This window comes from Erithacus rubecula (assembly GCF_903797595.1).
Source record: "Erithacus rubecula genome assembly, chromosome: 4".
NCBI lineage: Eukaryota > Metazoa > Chordata > Aves > Passeriformes > Muscicapidae > Erithacus > Erithacus rubecula.
The window spans coordinates 44995199-45016385 of record NC_136686.1 but is presented as its reverse complement, the minus strand read 5'-3'; the positions used below and the strand labels follow the sequence as shown (position 1 = coordinate 45016385).

General features: G+C 37.7%; 1 protein-coding gene across 4 annotated transcripts in view; it reads right to left on the bottom strand.

The window, feature by feature from the left end:
* The window catches only part of MDFIC (MyoD family inhibitor domain containing), a 52048-nt gene extending 32163 nt beyond the window's left edge, over positions 1–19885 (bottom strand). For 2 of the 4 annotated variants that reach the window (XR_013774122.1, XM_079304724.1), the window contains exons 1-3: positions 19728–19885; positions 17431–17586; positions 5997–6128 (exon numbers count right to left, since the gene is read on the bottom strand). Coding sequence is in view for 2 of the 4 variants with exons in the window: in XM_079304724.1 (XP_079160850.1) it covers positions 5997–6128; positions 17431–17521 (223 nt within the window). In the remaining 2 variants the exon portion in view is untranslated. The other 2 variants (XR_013774123.1, XM_079304725.1) reach the window with 2 other exon arrangements.
* Positions 19886–21187: the final 1302 nt, after the last annotated feature.

Here is a 21187-nt window from a genome sequence, read left to right as displayed (position 1 = left end):
TCCAAGTAATTCTGGCTATTAGTGATATGCAGAATACATACATCTATCTTTTGGCCACCTGGAACAGTTTAAAGTTCTCACCAAAGTTTGACTACTGTTCTGTAAATGCATCGACAACAGCAAGAAGTTTATTTCTTGATATGGAATGACAACAGAGTATAAAAATTCCTCATCTCAGTCCATCATTAGCTGCATTTCCTTACAGCATTCTATTTAGAGTAGAAGGGAAGAGAACATACAGAAAACATATGCAGCAGCTTGGTTTACAAGGCACTACTAACTTCAGCAACACAGGTCATTTCACAGTGACTTCTGTAAACACAGAATCACACACGATCAATTAGGTTGGAAAAGATTTCTGAGTTCATTGGGTACAACTTATGACAGAACATCACCATGTCAACCAGATAATGGCACTAAGTGCCATGTCCAATCTTTCCTTAAATATCTCCAGGGATGCTAACTTCACTACCTCCCTGGGCGGTCCATCCAACATCTGATCATCCTTTCTGTGAAGAAATTCTTCCTGATGACCAACCTAAACCTCCCCTGGCACAGCTTGAGACTGTGTTCTCTTGTCCTGGGAGAAGAGACCAAGCCCCATCTGGCCACAACCTCCTTTCAGCAGTTGTAGAGAGTGATAAGTCTCCCCTGAGCCTCCTTTTTTCCAGGCTAACACCAAAGACGCAGTCAGACTCTGAGGACTGAAACTATAGCGGTACAGCTATCTGTGAAAATCCCTCTCTACCCAGGAGAAGGCAAAATGAAAATCAAAGGGAAAGGCTTTGATTGTGCAACTCACTAGGCCCCTCAATAGGCCTGAGAAGTTTTCCAAGGACTTTTGGAGCAGCTGTAGAAGGGAACTGCCAGGTCAGGGGAGAAACAGAAGCGACACAGGCTAGTTCTCTGCTGGGAGAGGATTAGAAAATCTCTGGGAGAGCAGTTCTCAGGGAGGACCTGTACTCCTCTATTACATCTACTAGCCAGATTTGTCAAAGATTAATCTTTTTTTAAAGAAGGTTCCAAATATCAAATACTGTGCTGCTGTATAAATATTGAACTGATTAAGTTTTGTTCATTCATAGGTTAACAGATTTTTATACCTGGGTCTATTTGGAACATTGTACATAAATCACTACTTTAAGTAATAGAATACACCTTTCAAACTCAGTAATATATTTTGAATAATTTCCATTAATCTATTCTGCATAATTTCTGTAGTCACACACTGTTATGCTGCAAGAAGACTATATTTGTCATACTTTCTAGCTTTGAAAAGAACCATTTAAGTTAACTCAAGCACTTTGCACTATTTTATAGACAGAATAAACAGGATCATCTGAAATCACAGCAATTGTAAGATGACTGTGCAGCATAGAACAGCCAAGAAAATATATCTGGATTAATATCAAACAAAACAAAGACTTCTAACAGCAGATTATCAACTTCTTATTGGGAAAAAAAAAAAAAAAAACAGAAATACAAACAGCATAACATAAACTACAGAAATCACTCACTTAGCCAGACAAAGAAAGGAATCTCCAAAATTAAAATCTCAAAATCTCCATAAAATTAGATAAGTAATCATGTAAAGTGAAAATGCTAACATAAAATACAGAAAACAAAAAGATAAAAATATCTAGGTTTTTATTCCAGAAGAATATAATAAATAAAATAGTGGCCACAAGACCACGTAAAATTGTTTGATCCCCACAGGGCTGAAAGAAGCATCCCTTTTTCTGAAGAACCACTCTTATCAGGAGGGTGTTCCATGGAGGAGAAAGAGACAATTGAAGCTAGAAAATGATGGATAGCAATGACCTTTCTATCTGTAAAACATGGGCATATTTTAGGTATTTAATCTTCAGAATTGGATTATTATTAATCAATTATTCATGACAATTTGAATCTATGGTAGATGTTTTTTGTTTTCTTAAATATCACATAGCTAAGGTTCTGCTTAGGATCTGGAAAGGAGATTAAATCCTCACAAGCAAATAGTGTTCAAGACTGGCATTTTATTCCCTCCTAAACATTCCCTTCCCTGCATAGCAACACACATTGAAGATAACCTGGTGCCCTCTACAAAAATCCTGTCTAAATATTCTAAAATCCATCTTTATAGCCTTTTTTTTTTTTTTTTTTTTTTTTTTCCTAAGAGGAAAAGAAAAAAATCCCATACCTCTTCCAGAGAACAAAGCAGAGCATTGTGGTAACATTGAGCAGCAAAAACTGCTATGGCTTCATTCCTATAGCCACAGGTTACCCTGCTGCACATTTAACATGCACTCCTCACTTGACAACAGTGAGTGATAACAGAAGCAGAACCACTCCATTATGGGCCACCAGACCATACTATGAAAATAAGCAGAAGGTGTTTGCAGATATTTAAAATGCACTGCCAAAAAAGATAGCAGATGGAGTTATTCTAAAGCTCTTTTGAAAAGCAGAACCTCTACAGTGAGAAATAAAAAATATGTATGTTTCCTAGAAGGGAAGGGAACAGGTCTCAACATTTTCTTGAAGAATAACTGCATTAAAAAATATATGTCTTCCCAGCTGGAGGAACCACTACAGAAGGTGGTTCTCTCCTTCACTCAGGTTCTAAAATTGAAGGATATGGATCACAGTTGTAACCTTGGGATGCTAATTTAACACACATAAATCCACCAAGGATTTGGCAGTTTTTCCTGTTCTCAAATACTCTGTTAAAAATGTACACCTTATTCCTAGTCTAACTGAACATCCTGATATTCTATTTAGTTCTCTTTGTCTTGCTATAGTTGAAGAACTATCTTACCATATTTCTGTTTGTTGTGGCATGCGTCATAGGGACTAGGCAAAGCCCCTATTTATTCCCTTTGTTAACACCAAACAGATTGAATTCCAGGAGGTTTTCCACAATATGGCATATTTTCACCTACTCCAGTCATTCCTGAGATATTTGTGGTTCTCCCCTGACCCCTCCAACTGAACAGTCTTCCAGTAACAGTTATGCAAGTGTATTAACAATTATTACAGAAAGGTAACACAACTGCTTCCCTTCTGTACAGCCCTTCATTGTTTATATGTCAGTATACAGTAATCTTTTGATTCTCAAAATCCCTTCAAAAACAATGAATTCCTTGGTTGAGGCTTCCCATAAGATTAACCATTTACCCAGGGTATTATGAACCTTTTTCTAAATGAGAAGGGATGCTCCAAAGGAGGTGGGGAAAAGGCTAATCTGGAGGAAATCTCTGGAGGTTAAAAAAGGGAGCTTGAAAAAAGGACTGAAAGGGCAAAGCAAGGTGAACATAAAACATCTTACTGTGGAAAACGGGGGCAGTGTTTTAGTTTATTGATGTTGCCTGGTAAACTGAGTTCACAAGTGCAAATGAGAAATCATACATAATGAAGTCATTACAAGGGCTCTAACACTGGACTTCGTTGTTAGTGTGCCAGTAAAACTGACTGATTAATCTAATTCCGTATAACAGCAGGATAAAACAGCTGCAAACAAGGAAAACTTTGGAAATGAAATGCTGGAAACATTTATAAAGTTAAAGCTAATGCTAAGACAAATGGAGTATGTATCAGCTGTGGGAATGGAAAACAATCTGTATGGGAAAAAAAGAAATTGAATCATTAGGATAGTGCTGAACAGTTGTGAAGTATGCACTAAAACAATTCTTAGAAGTTTTAAAATATACTGTAATAATCCAAACACTGTTTATTTCTAACCTCAAACTTCTTTCAATATCCAACAGTCTGCAAACTTTAGTTTGGTGGGGTAATAGATCTGGTTGAATTAAGACCATTCTGAGCTACAATACTTATTTTTTGCATGAAATACCTAAGTAATGTTTGTGATAAGAAAGCTTATGCTTACTGCACTTGTCCTAGTTTTCAAACTTGGCTACTAGGTATACTGAGTTGCAAAACTTCTGCAAACCACAAAATGCATAACTGAACATTTATGAAAAGTCAAGCACTGTTCTTCAATTTTTAAAGGGAGAACAAACTTCCCTACTCATAAGGCCCCCTCTTCCCTCAAAAAACCCAAAAGAAACTGCTTTGATTTCATAATTTTTGTTTCTTCCATCTAGAAGTCTTTAAACTAAAGGTTATCTGAAGCAAGGAGAGGTTTGCATCATAGTATCTAATAAAATATGACTCATAATAAAGCCTCTACTACACACTCATTAAGACTAACTGTTTTAGAAACTTACAGCTTTCACCTAAACTTGCTTTTCACAAAGTAAGAGGTAAAGCTACTTGTGACTCCAGGATGAGGACTCTCATCCCTCATGCACACTGGAACAGTACCTTTTTCCTCTACATTTTATCCTATCTTTCCCCTTTTCCCTGTTTGTATTTTTTTGTTGTTGTTTTGTTTTTCTTTTTAATTCAGCAGCAACTAATCCTCCCAACACAAACCTATAACTACATATAATAATCAAGTCATTTTACCAGTAGTTTCCACTATCTGCTGCAATTTCTACTATATGTTGAAAAAAATGTACCATTTCCTCCCACTCCCCAGTGCAGCCACTGCAGTGTGTCTTGGTGGTGAACAGATTAGAGGATGCACAGAATCACCCTGAAGTGCTTGGTCCTTTCCATAGTTTAGACATGCTGCTAACTGCATGAAATAAATCTGCTTTCTCATGGGTTTGGGAATAAGGAAACTTCTAGGAAGAGGGAATGAGAAGGAGATTATTCCAAACGCAGAAGATGCCATACACACCTTTCTATATCCTCAACATAAGCACAAAACAATTGCTTGTCCAGGGACAACTAGGTTTAAAATATTAATCTTTTGGGACTAAGTAAACTCTCAAGCTGTGCAGGATAATTCTCCCTGTTTGCAGTCCTTTAAGAATTATTTTAAATCATCAGATAAATATCTAACATGTTAAATTCAAGTTTCCTGTAAAAGATCTATGTAATTGTCCAATACATTAGAGGCCTATGTACTTAAAGGGATTAATTATTTAGGAAAAAAAAAAGTATTAGCTAAGATTTGAAAAGAATTTCAAATGCTAATACAAAGTTCTGGAGAAGATGAATGTATAGATAAGACTAAAAAACAACTAAACAAATAGCAAAACAAACAAAAAAGATTTTTTGCAGCTGTTTTGACAACAGCAGGTTCAGAAATATGAATTTAGCCACTGTCAACAGTACAGTGTGAATTGCAAAGGGACACCAAGGCTGAAACCTGTGATCAGACAACCTCAAGAGAGCTGGAGCACCACTCTGCATTTAGTCCATTTTCTTTCTGAATACACCCAATAATTAGAGAACAGTTCCTCATGCTGCCCCTCCCTGAACAACTAACATTCAAGCATTCACAAAATTTTAGTGCATTACAGAGTATTACCTCTGGCAGTTGACAGAAATATTTTTGCCTTAAGACAGTGAATATAATCTTCATTCCAAGACAGGAAAATAGGAATAACTTGCATATCTTTTTATGTTTTAAAGCATACAGGACATACACTAGGAATGTAGGCCTGCATAGGTCTAAAACCTTACCTTACAGCATTCTTCTAGTTTTGAAAATAACTGCCTTAGCAGCTAAAAAACTCTTAAAAAGCTTACACCTGACCAGTACTCAGTGCACCTGGAAGCAACTGCTCACAGCATAGTTTACTCTGCTATATACACATGTGTAACCTGGGACATTGAGGGAGGTGACACCTAGCACAGCTGCATACATGCAGCACTAACTACTGTACTATTAATGACAGGAGAAGAAAGTAACACCAAGGCTTTAAAACCTTTGATGTTACAGAGGTCTATGCCATACTGCACCATAGAATCACACCCTTCTTTATATTTGTTGCTTATGCATGCTGACAGGAGTCAATCTGGGAAATAAATTCAGTAGATGTGCATTACAGTTGCAAGACAATTGCATTTGACACACATTTAGCAGAGTCAACAGGCAGTACCCTGTTACACTGTGAAAGCAAGCCTCCAAAGCAGCAATTTGTTCTGGAAATACTTACTTCTGATGAGGTCACCATCAGCACGATTTCCCCAGATGGACTGCTCTTGTATCTCTGCTTGTGTACTTTGATTACTGGAAGGCTGGTTTATGTCTTTATCTCCTGCCACAGGAGTCTCTTGGTCAGTTTTTCCTAAGTCAAAAGAAATTTCAAGATATTAGTTTTTACAGCATCTCTTCTCTCTATGAGAAAAAAATAATTTGAAAATTAAAAGTAAGATGGCATAAAAAATAAATTGTCTCAGCATCTCTTTTCATTTCCCTAGAATTAACTTTCAATAAAGTTGATTTTCCATTTATTTTCTGGCCTAGAACAATATAATTTCTCATTAAGAAATATTTTTAGTCATATTGTATCCAATTGTGCAAAATAATAGCAGCTTCTGTAACAAATTATATTGGGAGGGTGGGAGGTGTTTTCTTATCTAGTTACCTTCCACAAAATTTTCATATAAAAATTTGAATAGCTCTGTCACACAAAAAAAGCATTATTCTTTACCTACATATGTGGCTCTAATATATTGAAGCTACAATAATTTCAAAAATTTTGTTCTCTATTTTTTATAATTAAACACATAATCAAAGACAAATACAGTTGAAAATTCAAAAGTGACTAGTATAAAAATTCAGAAAAATTATTATAATTCATTATAATATATAAATATATATAATACATTATAATATGTGTAATATATAATATATATATAAAATATAAACATATTTTTTTAGAAAAAAATAGTTTTAAAAATCCATTGCTGATTAAAAGTCAACATTTAGCCAATAATGAAAAGTATTTTTTCTGTCCAGGTATACATAAGATGCAGGGAAAATTCCATATTAAGGTTATTTGAGGGATTCTTCAGCTTAGTTCACAATGTAACAGATGTTTTGATGATGTTGCCGTTATCACAAGCAGACCAAAATTCCCTCAAACCAAGGTAAATGACAGTTTTCATATTGTTTTAAAAATCAAATCCACACACATAAATATTTCTGTTCTTGATTGATTGGTACTGATTTTTCCTACTGGCATTCAAGGAAAACACTTTCAAATCTGGATTTACTTTGTTTATTATTCACAGCAAGAGATAACCAGTTTATGTCACTTAGTCAAGAGATCTGTAAAACACAAAGTATTTATAGTCTCATGTATTTTTTTGAGTGCACCTAAAACATTTCATATTTACAGTAAATCTAGGTGAGCAACTGCTGAAAAGTCTGCTAGCTCTATTTATTTGATTCAAACAAGGACACATTTATAAATCCCGTATTACAGTTTCATATACTGTATCCTCTAGTAAAGCAATTATTTCAGTCCTGAGACACAGAAAAATCACTTTTTGCTACTGTGACTTAGCAAATGTTAGTTTCTTCCTGTAACCCACAGCACTTTGATTTTTAAATCCTAACTTTCTGCCTTTGTTATCCACCCTATTAAACCGAGGCACTGGACATCACTCAAAATAAAATACATGCCATCTTATGTGTATAGTAGCACATGTCTTCAAGCACTGCTGCTCCCCTTCTATCAATTTCCACCTCTGAAATGTCTGACCTGTCTACCTCCATGGGACTTCACTCTCAGTCCTCCCTCCCACCAAAAACTCGTCACTATGTCCTCAAGTCCATCCTGACAGGAACTGTTTCAGGATTGGTATAGTTATTGAAATGAATGGGAACATATTGACTTTAATGAGTTTTGGCCCTTGCCCCGATGACTTAATCCTACTTAGATACTCATCCTATTAACATTAAAAAACCCAAAACAAAACACAAAACCCACAACAACAACAACAACAAAAAATTAAAAAAAAAAAAAAACACAACAACCCAACCAAAGCAAACGAAAAGCAGCAACACCACAGAGTTTTTCAATCCCTTTGACAGACATTATATACAAATTATTTCTGCCTGGTATCTATCAAAAACAAAGTGACTGTACTGAAGGATGATGATTTAACCTTTGCAGTTAAGTATTAGGTGCAAATGTGTTTCAAAAGTGCTTGAAAAGTGTTCTGGAATAGACTGAATAAAAATAAGTAGTGTCCTGACAGAGCTAGTGTAAAAGCACTCTGTTTTCCACAGACACTAAGTTTAAATGAGTTATTTTAGGAGATTTTGCTCTTAAATTACTTTACTATAACAATGACACCAAAATTACAATTTGTACCCAGCAGTGCTAGTACAGACCTGCAGAGTAGCTGTATACAATTGGCTCGTATAGGATATGACTTCGCAGAACCCTATTATTTCATGTAGTAAACAATGAACGGATATAAGGAAACAATAATGTTAATATTATGGGGCCCTCAGTGTTCCAGACTGTATTTTTATCTAAAAAATCTGAAGGAGTGCAGAATCCAATCAGTCACCATTATTCACACGAATCTCTTTTTCATCCTTCTGCTTGTTTTCAGTTCAGTATTTTTTTCTTTTTTCTTCTCACTATGTCTGCATAGTATGGCTGTATGTATATTTTCCAAGTGCACTTCTATTATTCTAGCTGGATACAGTAAATGTCCAGTCAAGACCATGCAAATAATAGTAGCAGTTAACAAGAAAAAAGTTTGAAAGAAACAATATTGCAATTAAAGACATAATAGTTTTGATACGAAGTTCAGAACAATTAAATTAATTATCTCTTTTTTGATCTATTGAATTCACATGAAGACTTCCCTGTAAATGTGTGTGCCAGAAAACTACATCAGTAAAGATGTGTTTGTTATCTTATTTTGCACTCCAGAATTGCCCACTGGAGCAGCTCATCCTGATAGATGTTGCTCTGTGGTTTGCCCCGGGCAGAGGCTAAGGACCACGCAGCTTCCTCCCTTCCCCAGCCTCCAGCAGGATGAGGGGGGAGAACAAAAAGACCCAAGGTATCAGGTTGCAATACAGGATGTGGCCAGAAATGTGTATTCTATCCCCATCTGTTGAACCTTATCTCTGTGGTACATACCATCTGCTAATGGGCCATCTTTAAAACCAGGTGGGGCAATCATCTTTATCTTTTCCACACCCCATCCTCCCTCCAGGAAGATATCATCTGATATGGGCCATTAAGTCTCACTGTATGACTGATACAATTACATCATCCCACTGGGAGATGCTCCAGCCAGGAGGAGGAGCCAAGCTTTTCCTACCTAGATAAAAAATCAGAGATTTTTGGACATCAAATTACCATCTTTCCAATGGATTCCAGAGGAAAACTGAACCTTTTCCACATCATCCCTAGACCTCCAGAAGAAAACTGCACCTTCTACAGGAGCACTGCTTCAGCTGAACCACATCTGCCGCTGCAGGGGGACTGTAGCCACCATTTAATGGGACTGCTACCAACACCCCGACTGACTGACGGGGTGTCAGGTTGTATTCTGACTCTGTCAAGGTTGAGATTGTTCTTTGCAATACTGTATTTCCATTTTCATTTTCCTAGTAAAGAACTGCTATTCCTAATTCCCATATTTTTGTCCAAAAGCCCCTTGATTTCAAAATTATAATAATAATTTAGAGGAAGGGGGTCTACATTCTCCATTTCAAAGAAAAGCTTCTGCCTTTATTAGCAGACACCTGTCCATCAAACTAAGACACAAGGGAAGAAACATGTGGATCAAGATACAGTTAAAACAAATAACTGTAATGGATAATAATAAATATTACAAAATATTTATTATTAATATTATAAATAACTGTAAATGATAATGGAATAATATTTTCTCTTTTTTTTTTTTATATTATAGGTGCCACTACAACATATCAATTACAACCAGTCACACATGAAGATACCCTCAAGAACATTCCTGTCTTTTGTTGATGCCATTACTTTTATGTTAGGTACCTAAGAATTGTCACAACAGAAATTATGAAGAATCAACACAATGACCTTACTCTGACAGAAATACTAATGACTGGATCTGGCCAAAGAAAAGTATAACTTTTTATCCATTGCATCTTCAAGTAAATTTGTAACATTTTTCTGTTTCAATCAAGCTTACCCTTAAGAATTCTTTCTGTAAGACTTCCTTAGTATTTCAGCTTCTGCTTCCTTTAGCACACCCTTCCACTCTCATGTGGCTAACCTCCAATACTGACAGCCAAGAAAAAAAAGAGATGCTCTTCTTAACAGTTCAAATAATGGAAAGAAAAGACTCATTATGTTCTGAGTCTGGCAGTGCTAAAGTATAAATCCAATCTCTCTTCAAAACCACAATAAGTTACTCTAGGTCATGTCACAAAAGCAACACAGACTTCTTACCTACCACAGTTCAGCCCCAAACCAGCAACTTGTGTGGCTCTGTACTTCCCCTAAACTAACAGCAGTGCCAGGGCTCAAAAGCTTCTAGACAAAAAGCCCCAGGGAGTGACACCCACACAGAATACCCTGTGATTTATTCTGAAGGTAAGCATAGGCAGAAACTCTACTCGTCCAGAAATTAATGCAAGTTTAAGATTTAAATAGTAAGAGAGATATGACATGCTTGCAAAGTATAGAATTGAGATGGCCAAAAGCCAAATCATATCTATGATACAGACAACTGGTAAGCCACTTACTGAAAAAAAAAATTAAGATTTTAATCACATCTCAAAATTACTGTTTCATCAAATAAGTGAATAAAGTGAATGTCTGCTTTTTCTCTATGGAATTATTTCAGTATATATAAATCATTTTTACAGTACATACATACATTTTACCATGATTTTGGTATATTTATTTTTAAATTACACAGCAATACATATATTTCATAGAACAGAAACCTGTTTTCACCTTTGAGACTATTGTAATATTGATTGCTAACTTTTGTTGCAGTTTGGAAGATATGCCTCCAGTTACACATGCTTCTTTGCAACATGACAAATACATTCTGCAAGACTCAACCAACTGAATAATATCAGCAGTCTTGATTAGCAACAAGGCTACTATTACAACAGCCCTATCAAAAGGCAAACTTAACAAATAGTCAGTGCTGCCAAGAAAGATCTATGTATATTAGGCAAAACAGGTATACAAGGCAGTCTCCCTGGATTCCTTCCAATTCAGCCTCCTATGCCTTTGGGAAGTGGCTGGAACATACGTCATACTAATTCCTGAAAAATCCTTAGACCATCCCAGTGAATAATCTCTTCTAAGAGCTACATTTGTGTATCTTGCTCTATAATGTAGAGCACGTTAAGTAGGAAGGAAATTAATACACAAAACTGATAAAAAACACAAAAAGATATGCAATGGATGCGTATTTTCAAGACACATCTCAAGAGCTCAAGTCTTTGACAAATAACCAACTTTTCTTCACCAAGTGCTTTTGTACACTCACACACTAGCTGTCCCCCAAGAGACCCACCACATCTTGTTCAGAAATGGGTCTCTGTGTGCTCATACATGTGCAATCATGTATCATGAAGGATATTCCATACACAAAACAAAAATGGAAACAAGTGCCCACAGTAAGTGGATTGCATGTCCTCAAGAGTTTGACTGGTAGCAGATTTCTGTTCATTAGATGACACATAACCTCATATACTGACTCAGCTATCGCTTCCAAGAATGTGAATCATTAGAGCTCATCACTAGCAAAATGACAAACTGGACTTGAAAAATGGGTTTAGAATTTGCCTATAAAACTTAGGAGTTTGTATATACAATGAATTTAAGTAATTCTGCTGCAACAACCAAAGGCTTTGCTGCTATGACACATTCATTTTCTGTTCACCAGCAATGAAGTGCTCCAAATAGCATGTAAATTAAAAAAAAAAAAAAAAAAAAAAAAAAAAGGTGGGAAAAGCTTCTGAAAACCTGAATGCATCATTCTCATCAAGGAGAGGGAAATAAACAAAATGGACTGGCACAGTGATCACCAAAAGTGCAGTCACAAACAGTCCAACAGTTTAATGGCATAGGGACGAAGGAAAGATTTGGAAGCAGGGGGCAAAGTTACTTAGGCATCTAAAGTTGACCTAGTTGTTGGAATGATTCATCAAAAGGCCTGAGTTTATCCTATAACAAGCAGATGCAGATTTAAAAATACATGCACAATGTTCAAATCATCCCAAATGAAGTTTTGTCCTTCAAGGAAAAAGAAATTACAAAAGAAAATCAATTGCCACAAAACATAAACACAAACACATAAATAGGTCTATGAGGAATAAAAAAATCAAAGAATGTTCCCAAAAGGAAATGTAACAATCAGTTCTCTGTCTCAAGCCTATAGTTCTTGGGAAAGATTGAAGAGCACGTGGCAAACACTGCATTTCTAACACTTCCTTTGTTGGTTAATAACCTTGCTGGCAAGGAGCCACTAAGGATGCTACTTCCTACTGAAAATTCCACTGTTCCACACAAAGAAACCTTGATAAAACCCCTTTTCACAATGTAATCATTGTCTACCATCTACTTCATGGAATGCCTAAAACTTTTAGACATTTTATATAACAAATAAATTCAACAGTTTGTGTAACAGAATGCCAATTCCAGCATTTACCTGAAACAATCTCCTTTCATTAAGGACATCTAATTAGTACTGGCAATCCACAAATTATGGAGCTGGAAGCCTCCAATTAAATGTTTGATTGTTTCAAAACTAAAAATAAAATATTTGCATTCATTTAATTTCAGTGGCTTTCACTTGTTGCAACTCTCAATGGCTTCAGAAGAGCCAGAGAAAAATTAGTTTCTCAAAATTAGAGCAATTTAGCTGAACAATTTTTTGGGAAACTCTTACAAAGAATTTTCCAAATGCAAGCCATGGAATAACTATGAAAGTACTAGAAGTTTGACAGCCCTGAACAAATTTGAGCCATGATAAATTAAAAATGAACAGCAATGTGCAAATGTTGCTTATTTGCATTATTTTAAGTGCTTAAAAGATCAAATACATAAGTGAAAACTTATCACAAATAATGACATTATTTATAGAGTCATGCATGCGTGTCGTTCACCCAAAGAAGTTTCACATGTAACAAAACCAGTTTCATGGAAGTGCTAAGAAATACTTGGCAGCTGTGGCTATATCAGCAATAAAAATGGGCCTGTACAGTGAAAGAGTTAACTTTAAGAATATTCCGTATTATGTTCCAGGGGCTTTCTACTTTGAACTAGTTATCAGATTTAATCTTAAAGATTCAAGGCTTACTAGTGGCTGGGGTATATTAGGCACATTCCTGCAGCTATCACATTATTTTGAGCAAAAGGAATCCCATCCATGTCACTCCCTAGGATCACTCCACAATGCAAATCAAAGTAGAGGCAAATAGATTTACTTCAAAACTGCATGGCTGATCCAAATAAAAACAGTAGGATAACACACACACTGCTGAATGTTACTTACTCTATGAAATACAAGTCCATCACACCCATATGAGCATGAATCACTTGACTGGAATGATATGCACGTGAAACTGGAAACAGACGTATATTTCCACGACAAACTAGAGTCAGACATATATTTACCAAAGTTTTAGATATTTTAGTCAGTAATATTAAATAAATACCTCAGTACTGGCAGACAGCAATGAAACAAATTAATACAGATTCTCTCAACTCTTGTCAGATAGCAAGAGGGAATAAAATTATAAAGGAAACATTTGGTAAGTTTGAGCAATCTGAGTACACTGGTTAACTGTTAAAATAAAAATATATTACTCATAACACAGAGGCATTGCTAGTAAAGTGGAATAATTATTGTGATAGCAATCACTGTTGCCTCAAGAATGTCCAAACATTAAGTCTTTTGTCACCCAATCTCATCTAGACATCAGATTCCTTTCGTCCTCCTCATCATGAAAATATTTAAGCACTGAAAACATGAAGATTAGAATCACATTCTTGAAGAGGAGTACTTTGTACATTTTCTGAATGGAAGTATTAGTTGTTGCATATGTTTTCTTGAGATACTCAATCAGAACTGCACCTCCATCCAGCAACAGAGATATGATTTGCACCAGAAAACAGTCACTTCTAGAATCTGACCCTTGATATTTCTACTACATTTCTCCATCCTTCCCACCCCATTAAAATAAAAAATTCCCCATCATCTAGATTATAGTGAAATTATCAGTCTCCATTTTGTAATAAGTTGTTAATTATTGTAATTATTGTTTTCATTTTCTTTCTTAATTGAGAAAGCTAAATATTATTCTTTCGTTATTCTAGGTTACAGTTAGCTAACAGAAAGCAAAGATAAAAGCATTCCAAATAATTTATAGATGACAGTCCTACATTTTATAAAACGTGGCCTGTTTCTCTAAATGTAGTTCCATGTCCACTGAATTTCTGTCTTGTATTACATGGTTTATTCATAAAGGATTAAAAAAAAAAAGTCTATCCATAGTCCAGGCAATAATCACACCATAGCCTCTAATATAGAAAACATTTTCCTTAAAGCAGAGAGTCCAGTGGTCATGAATTACCAAATTCCTTCATCAAGGACATTATTTTTGGTACCTACCAGTTGAGAAATGCCTGATCACAACCAAATTGAAGTGGTCTAAGCAGAGACATGACACTATTCACTGACTACATCATACAAGTAGATGTAATCATAGTTTGGTTCCAAGGTCCTTGAGCTACAAAGAAAGAATACAACACTAGAATCTTGAACAAGGGTGCACAAGAAGACCTACACTTTTGGAAGGATGTGGCAGAAATTAACATGTTTGCAGAAATTAGATTAAACCTTCCATCTTACAGTGGGTCTCCTAGAGCAGCAGACCACACAGACACAGATAATGGTTTAAAGACTAAAGTTGAATTTTGCCATTGCCACAAAAGAAGATGCCATGACTTCATTTGCTCTCTCTCACAGCACACTAATTGTGGATGGGTGACATCCAGATTCTCACTAATATTTATGCATTTACTCAAAAATGAACTAACAAGGAAGAACAGCAACAGGGGATATGTTGAGAGAGCATATTGGTTAAAGTAACACAGAAAAATTATTTTAAATTGTGAAAGCCAGAACATATCATATCTGTAGGCCAAACTCTGCCTTAACCCAGTTATCATGTTCACAACTGAAAAATATCCCTGTATCCCTATATCCCTGCCTAAACTTTATTAAGTTTGTCTAATCTTTAATTATGTTGTTAGAGAGCTATTTTTGAATATTCAAAATTCAACTGAAGTTGCTTTTCCTTTCATGGAAAAATACAATTAATCTTCAGCATCTGAATGAATATGATAGCAAGAAAAAGGAACACTTTGTATATCTAGATTTCTTGATGATACCTCTCAGAACTACAGAAAAGTTTGTTCCCAGGATATAAGGTACCTATATCAGTGAAACATATACAAAGCACATTAAAGTATGCTGTTACAGATGAGAAATTCCTTCTCATTATAACGCACTTAATACTTTATTATATATACAAGATAAGCCATCTTTTCCTGATAAAGGAATCTTTAATTCTAGGTCAACTTAGATTTCAAATATCTCACTGTAAATATATGAATTCATTTATAGGTCAGTAAGATGAATTTCAATCAAAGCTTTTAAATTTATCCCCAAATTCTAGAGAAGTCAGTGTAATTTTGGATGTCCTGGGGGTAGAATAGAAGGATAGGGGATGTAGAAAGTCCCAGACATTCTATCTTAGTTTTTCAACCCTGGAATATCTGAATTACCTTACCCTGTAACCACTCACCGCAAAGCTGACAACAGAAATGCTGGAATATAGACTGGAAATGTTATGAACTCACCTTTTCCTCTTTCCACCCCCACTTCCCCAACAAACTTAGACTAGAAAAAGCAACAAATATCCACATTAAAAATCTGTATTATCCTTAAATCTAAGTTCATTAGAATAAATGTTTTGCATTTGAATGCTGAATTCTGGTTTAAGTGAATTGTACATAAACTTCAAAATTGAGCATGTGCCTTGATAGGTGTGGTGAGTGAAAAAACCATAATGATAATGCTTGTTTGTACCTTACTGATCCCTAAGAAAGCTGTGAGGTTTAATTGTGTCATTTGGATTTTCTGCATATTGCTTGTCAGGGACAGATCAGTATTTGTTTCTTTACGTTTAATTTTTTTAAAAAGAGCATGCATTTACAATCATACATAGGACTTTCACTTCATAGTGAAAACTCATTTTGAAGTGGTACTGTGAGAATGAACCACTTTCCATGCTAGTTAGTTCACTGATTTACAACTTGAGCAACTTTGATGTATTACCTACAGGCAGAATTTAACCTGTGTGACCAGTTGACCACGTGACAGACAAAAAAAACCACACTGAAAATAAACACATATCACAGGTATTGAAGGTTCTGGCAAAACTGTGGTTCCAGCAGTTCAGTTCCGCAGTTCCTTATGCTTCATCCTCTGCATTTAATCTTTTTTATTATTATTTTTTACTGTTTAGAAGTTATGAGTCATTCTCTAGAGAAAAAAAAAAAAAAAACAAAAAAAAACCACAGAAATAAAGCACCAAAAAATTATCCAACTTTAAGATAAGTATTAGCCAGTTTACTATGCCTCCCTGCCAAAACATTTTTTACTTAGCTTCGGATACTTTCTGGTTTCTGAAACAAGTCTTCAGCTTTGATTACACATAGCTATTGATTTTCCCAGTTACAGAAACAAGACTGCTTTTTTAATCCACAGTTGCACAACTGTATTACTAGGCTGTGCCCCAGTTAACCAGTTATGAATAAAGTTACAGTTCTTGAACAAGATTATTTGTCTGCTTTCCAGAGACTTTTTAAACTCCTGTGAGAATTCTGGAAAATCACAGCTGTAAATGAATAAACAAAGAAAAGTCTCATCTTCACAGACCAGGACTTAACAGGCAAACACACTTCCCAATTTTGGGGATAACCTAAAATATACTTTGTCAAATTCCCTACATGAAGGTGATCAGAGTATCAGTGTATTTTGTTGAAAAACAAATATGACATAAATAATTTATCTTTAAGATGAATGTACTTTTAATCAACCTTTGGAATAGCTGATATGAAACAAGTTATATTCTCAGAAACTGATTTTAGCAGCAGCATCACAGAGTAATCTAAGAAAAAGACAGCAAAGTGACTTCCAATCTGAACAATGCTCTTGCTATTGGATCAACCTTCCATAATTTATTTCAGACCTGGAAGAACAGCTTTACAGGAAAAAAATTTCTAAACACAAACACAAAGCTGAGAAAATCAAAAGTGATTTTCAAGGAGCAACATCTGCCTCTGAATGACTGCAGTTTTTCAAGTACTGAAGATCAGGTCTGAGAGCAGCATATTGCTTTCCTTCTTTTTTATATTTTTGTTCATTTCTTCATGGGAATTTTGGGTTGAAACAATACAGCGATGAACCGAAAGTGCTACAGAGATACAACCCAGAGGGGAGGGGCAAAAAAAGAGGGGTTAAAACTCACAATTCAAATCGGTAAATGTATCATTCAAATACAACGCGCAACAATTACAGAGAAACTTTAAAGCAACTTACCTCGAGGGAGAGAGATCAAAGAGCTGTTTTCAGTCGGAGCTTGCTCTGGCCCTCCAGGCCCCGGAGGAAGAGGCTCTCTCACTTGGGACATCTGCCAGCTCTCTCGCCGAGTAACAGAGAGCCTGCACCCCTCTCCAACAAAACTAACACGCGACCCTGAAGGAACAAGCAAATGAAAGCACTCGTTAATGTATTTTACGCAGAAAACTCACGGCTCGGAGCGAGGGGCTGGGGAGGGACAGTCGGGAAGCGGCGGCAACTTTTCGGCGCGGCGGCGGGCGCGCCCCCCGCCCCCTGCAGCGAGCGCCCGCGGGGCCGGGGCGGGAGCGGCCGCGGCCCGCAGCGGGGCGGCGAGGGGAGCCCGGGGGGCCCGTGTGCCGGCCGGCAGCGCCTACCTCCGCATTTCCTCCCGCTCCGCCGGCCCTGCCCGCGCCCCGGCCGCGGAGCCTTCGCGCCGCTCCCGCCGCCCGTCCCGGCAGCCGCCTCCTGCAGCGCCGCCCGCCCAGCGCCCGCGGGCCTGCCCCCGGCAGTGCGCGCACAGCCTGGCGCTCACGCCGCTGTCCCGCCGCCGCAGTCACTGCTGCTCCATCATTTCCGGACAATGAGACACCCCGCTCCGGCTGGCGGCTGCGGCTCGGGGCGGCGATTGTGCAGCTCCCGCCAGCCGCGGGCCGGGCTGGGCTGGGCTGCGCGGGCCGGCCGGGCCTCCAGCCATGGAAGTCCCCCCAGGAGACCGTAACCCGTAAGGCAGAAGTAGGCAAGAAGGGAAAATAAACCCAGGAGAACGTGAAAGGGAGGCTTGCCAGCCCGGCCAGGGTTTGCGGCTGCAGCGCTGTCAGCGGTGCGGGGCACGCTGCATGGAGCACTGCTCCTCCCGCACCGCTGGCCCCCGCACCGCTGCTCCCGCACCGCTGCCCCCGCACCTCTCCTCCCGCACCGCTGCCCCCGCACCTCTCCTCCCGCACCGCTGCCCCCGCACCGCTGCCCCCGCACCGCTCCTCCCGCACCGCTGCCCCCGCACCGCTCCTCCCACACCGCTGCTCCCGCGCTGTTACGGAGCGCCCGCCACCAGTTGCGCCTCGGAGCTGCACATGGAGCTCCAGGCCCCTGCCCATGCCCTGCGGCCATGCCCCTGGCCCCCGGCTGTGCCCCTTCCCTCCGGCCGTGCCCCTGCCCCGCGGCCGTCTCAGCTCCGTCGGGCCCTGCTGGCGCGGCAGACCTTCCTGCCCCTGCCCGGTAAGAGGCAGAGATATCCATTAAAAGGACTTCACAGCGGGCACACAGAAATACTCAAAGAACAAGGAGTTTTCAAAAGTAGAACCCTAAAGTGCAAACTACTTCCTCTGCTACCATCTGCAGAGTAGTGTTTCCTGGACTTTCTCCATATAGGAAATAACATTTCTTTCCCATGGCACAGCCTGATGTGATCATCAGTCTTATGCTCTTGGGGTACTGCATTGCTCATGCATGTGCTGGTGTCCATAAGCTACATGCTTATGGGATCTCAGTATGTCACCTTTCTCAACTGAAGTGTCTCCAAGGTTAAAATGTATTTTCCCTAAAATATACAAGCAGATTTTTTTTATGATGATTTAGTAAATATGCCAGCTTTACTGCTGTATCTCATTACAGTGAGATATTTAGACATATATTTTTGGGAAGCAAAAGTAGGAATATAAAATACACAAGTTATAGATGATCAGTATCCTAACACGGCAGACTATAGCTGATAGATATTTGATATCACATATTCCAAGCAATTGCGCAGTTATTGAAAGTTAACTTTCTTAAAGGTTGGCCTTTCTCTGACATGCTTGCAAAACAACCAGGATAAAGTGTAAATACCTGACTAGGAGCCAAATCTGTGTGCACTCCACACCCTTCAGAGCTAATTCTTATTTCAGAAGTCATCAGTAATTTTGCACCGCTGTACAGCTTTATTTTTGTCATTACTGGTGCAAAAGAGAAGTGTGATGAAAGGTGCATATGCTTTCCTGTGAAAAATGTTGTAATTTTAAAGTACTTCAGTAATCTAAGGTGTTCTTTGGTGCAGCATAGTCTTTCTTTAAACATTTATATGGAAAATCGGGGGTGGGGGGAGATGTTTTATGTAGGAAAAGAGCTGTGTAAAAAAAAAATCAATTTGAGGCAAACAGAGCTATTATTTTACTGTGTTATAATAATATTGGTCTCAATATCTACACTTTTCGTCTATGCAAACCTTGCATAACTTTCCACAGTCCCCTCCTTGCTGTCCTGGGGGCAGAGTGATCAAAACACAAGGTAGAATGACTTACCTCCAACTCCCAAGTGAGTCAGTAGTAGAAGAAAGATTATGACTCACTCTCAACATACAAGCTTGTGTTTTTCCCTCTGAAACTGGAAACACAGTAAAGAGCTGTGGGAGGAGCAATAATTTAGCCAACCACACCCTGCTTCCAAAATATTTCATTGGATGATAAATGCCTATGAAGAGCTGATACCACCCAGGGTTGGTATTTTGGTGGGTTTTTTTAACCTTATCTATGAAAACCACATGGTAAACTCCCATGACGTTCAGTTTATCTTCTTTAAAAAGATGATGGGATGAGCTCACCCTGCCAAGGTTTAGTTGTAGAGTTTAAAGCTACTAAGTAAATTTACAGGATCTTCAGCAGACAGTACAACTGTTGCAGTTGGAGGCAGTCCTAAGTAAAATCAGATAAGAAAAACTAAGAGAATTCAATACATAAAAAGCACAATTCACTGAAATAGTACATTAAAATATTGCATAATACAGAGCACATTGCATACCAAAAGCTGTGATTGTAAAAAAGATGGGTCCAGATGTGGTCCCTGTTAATGAGATACCACAGATAGGCAAAGCTCATTGGCATAAGCACTTCCTGACAGTGCAACATACTTCCAGCAAATACTCAGCAAATCTAAAATATTTGTGGTATTACTTTCCTGTAAAATACGTATCATTCTAAATTATTATTGACAATTCTCAGGAAGTGGGCAGTGCAGATACTAACACCAGCAGCCTTTCAAGTACACTACAAAGTTAAGATATATTGTATCCTACTGTAGCAACCAAGTTACTGCCTGTGGCACATATATCTACCAATATGGTCTTCCATTGCTTAAAGCCATAAAATTCAGATCTTGTCAGCAATTAATGGCAGATCTTGGGATTGATGTGAAGAGAAATTCAAAAGCCTTGTAAAGAGAAAATAAATACAGTTTGTAGGCAAGTTAAAATTTCATGAAAGGAAAAATAAAAAAAACAAAACAAAACAAAACAAAAACTCCTGACCAAAACAAACTAACAAAAACAAAATTAAAAAAAAACCAACCAAACAAAAAAAAAACCCCACAAACCCACACCTTGCCAAAAAGCCCCACACGCTGCCATCACTATGAAAAATCCCTCCAAGTTTTTTTTCTCTGTTAAAAATGATTCTTTAAAACACACTTCTATTAAAAGTGCACAAAATGTAGAACATAATTCTATGTCCTCAGAACAAAGTTATTTATCATGATCTCCTAGACTGAGTTCTTACCCAGCCCATGCAAATGATATTACCTGCATTCAAAATAGACTTGTCACTGAACAAAAGAAAGTGTTTCAGAAAGATGAAAGTTGTTTATTTAAAGTAAACCCACAACATTCCAAAATTAAGGCTGGAGAGGTTGTTTAGCCACATTATTAAAAATTCAAGCTGTATTTCAACCTTGAATTTTCCAATGCAAACTTTTAGTGTTTGTGGGGTTT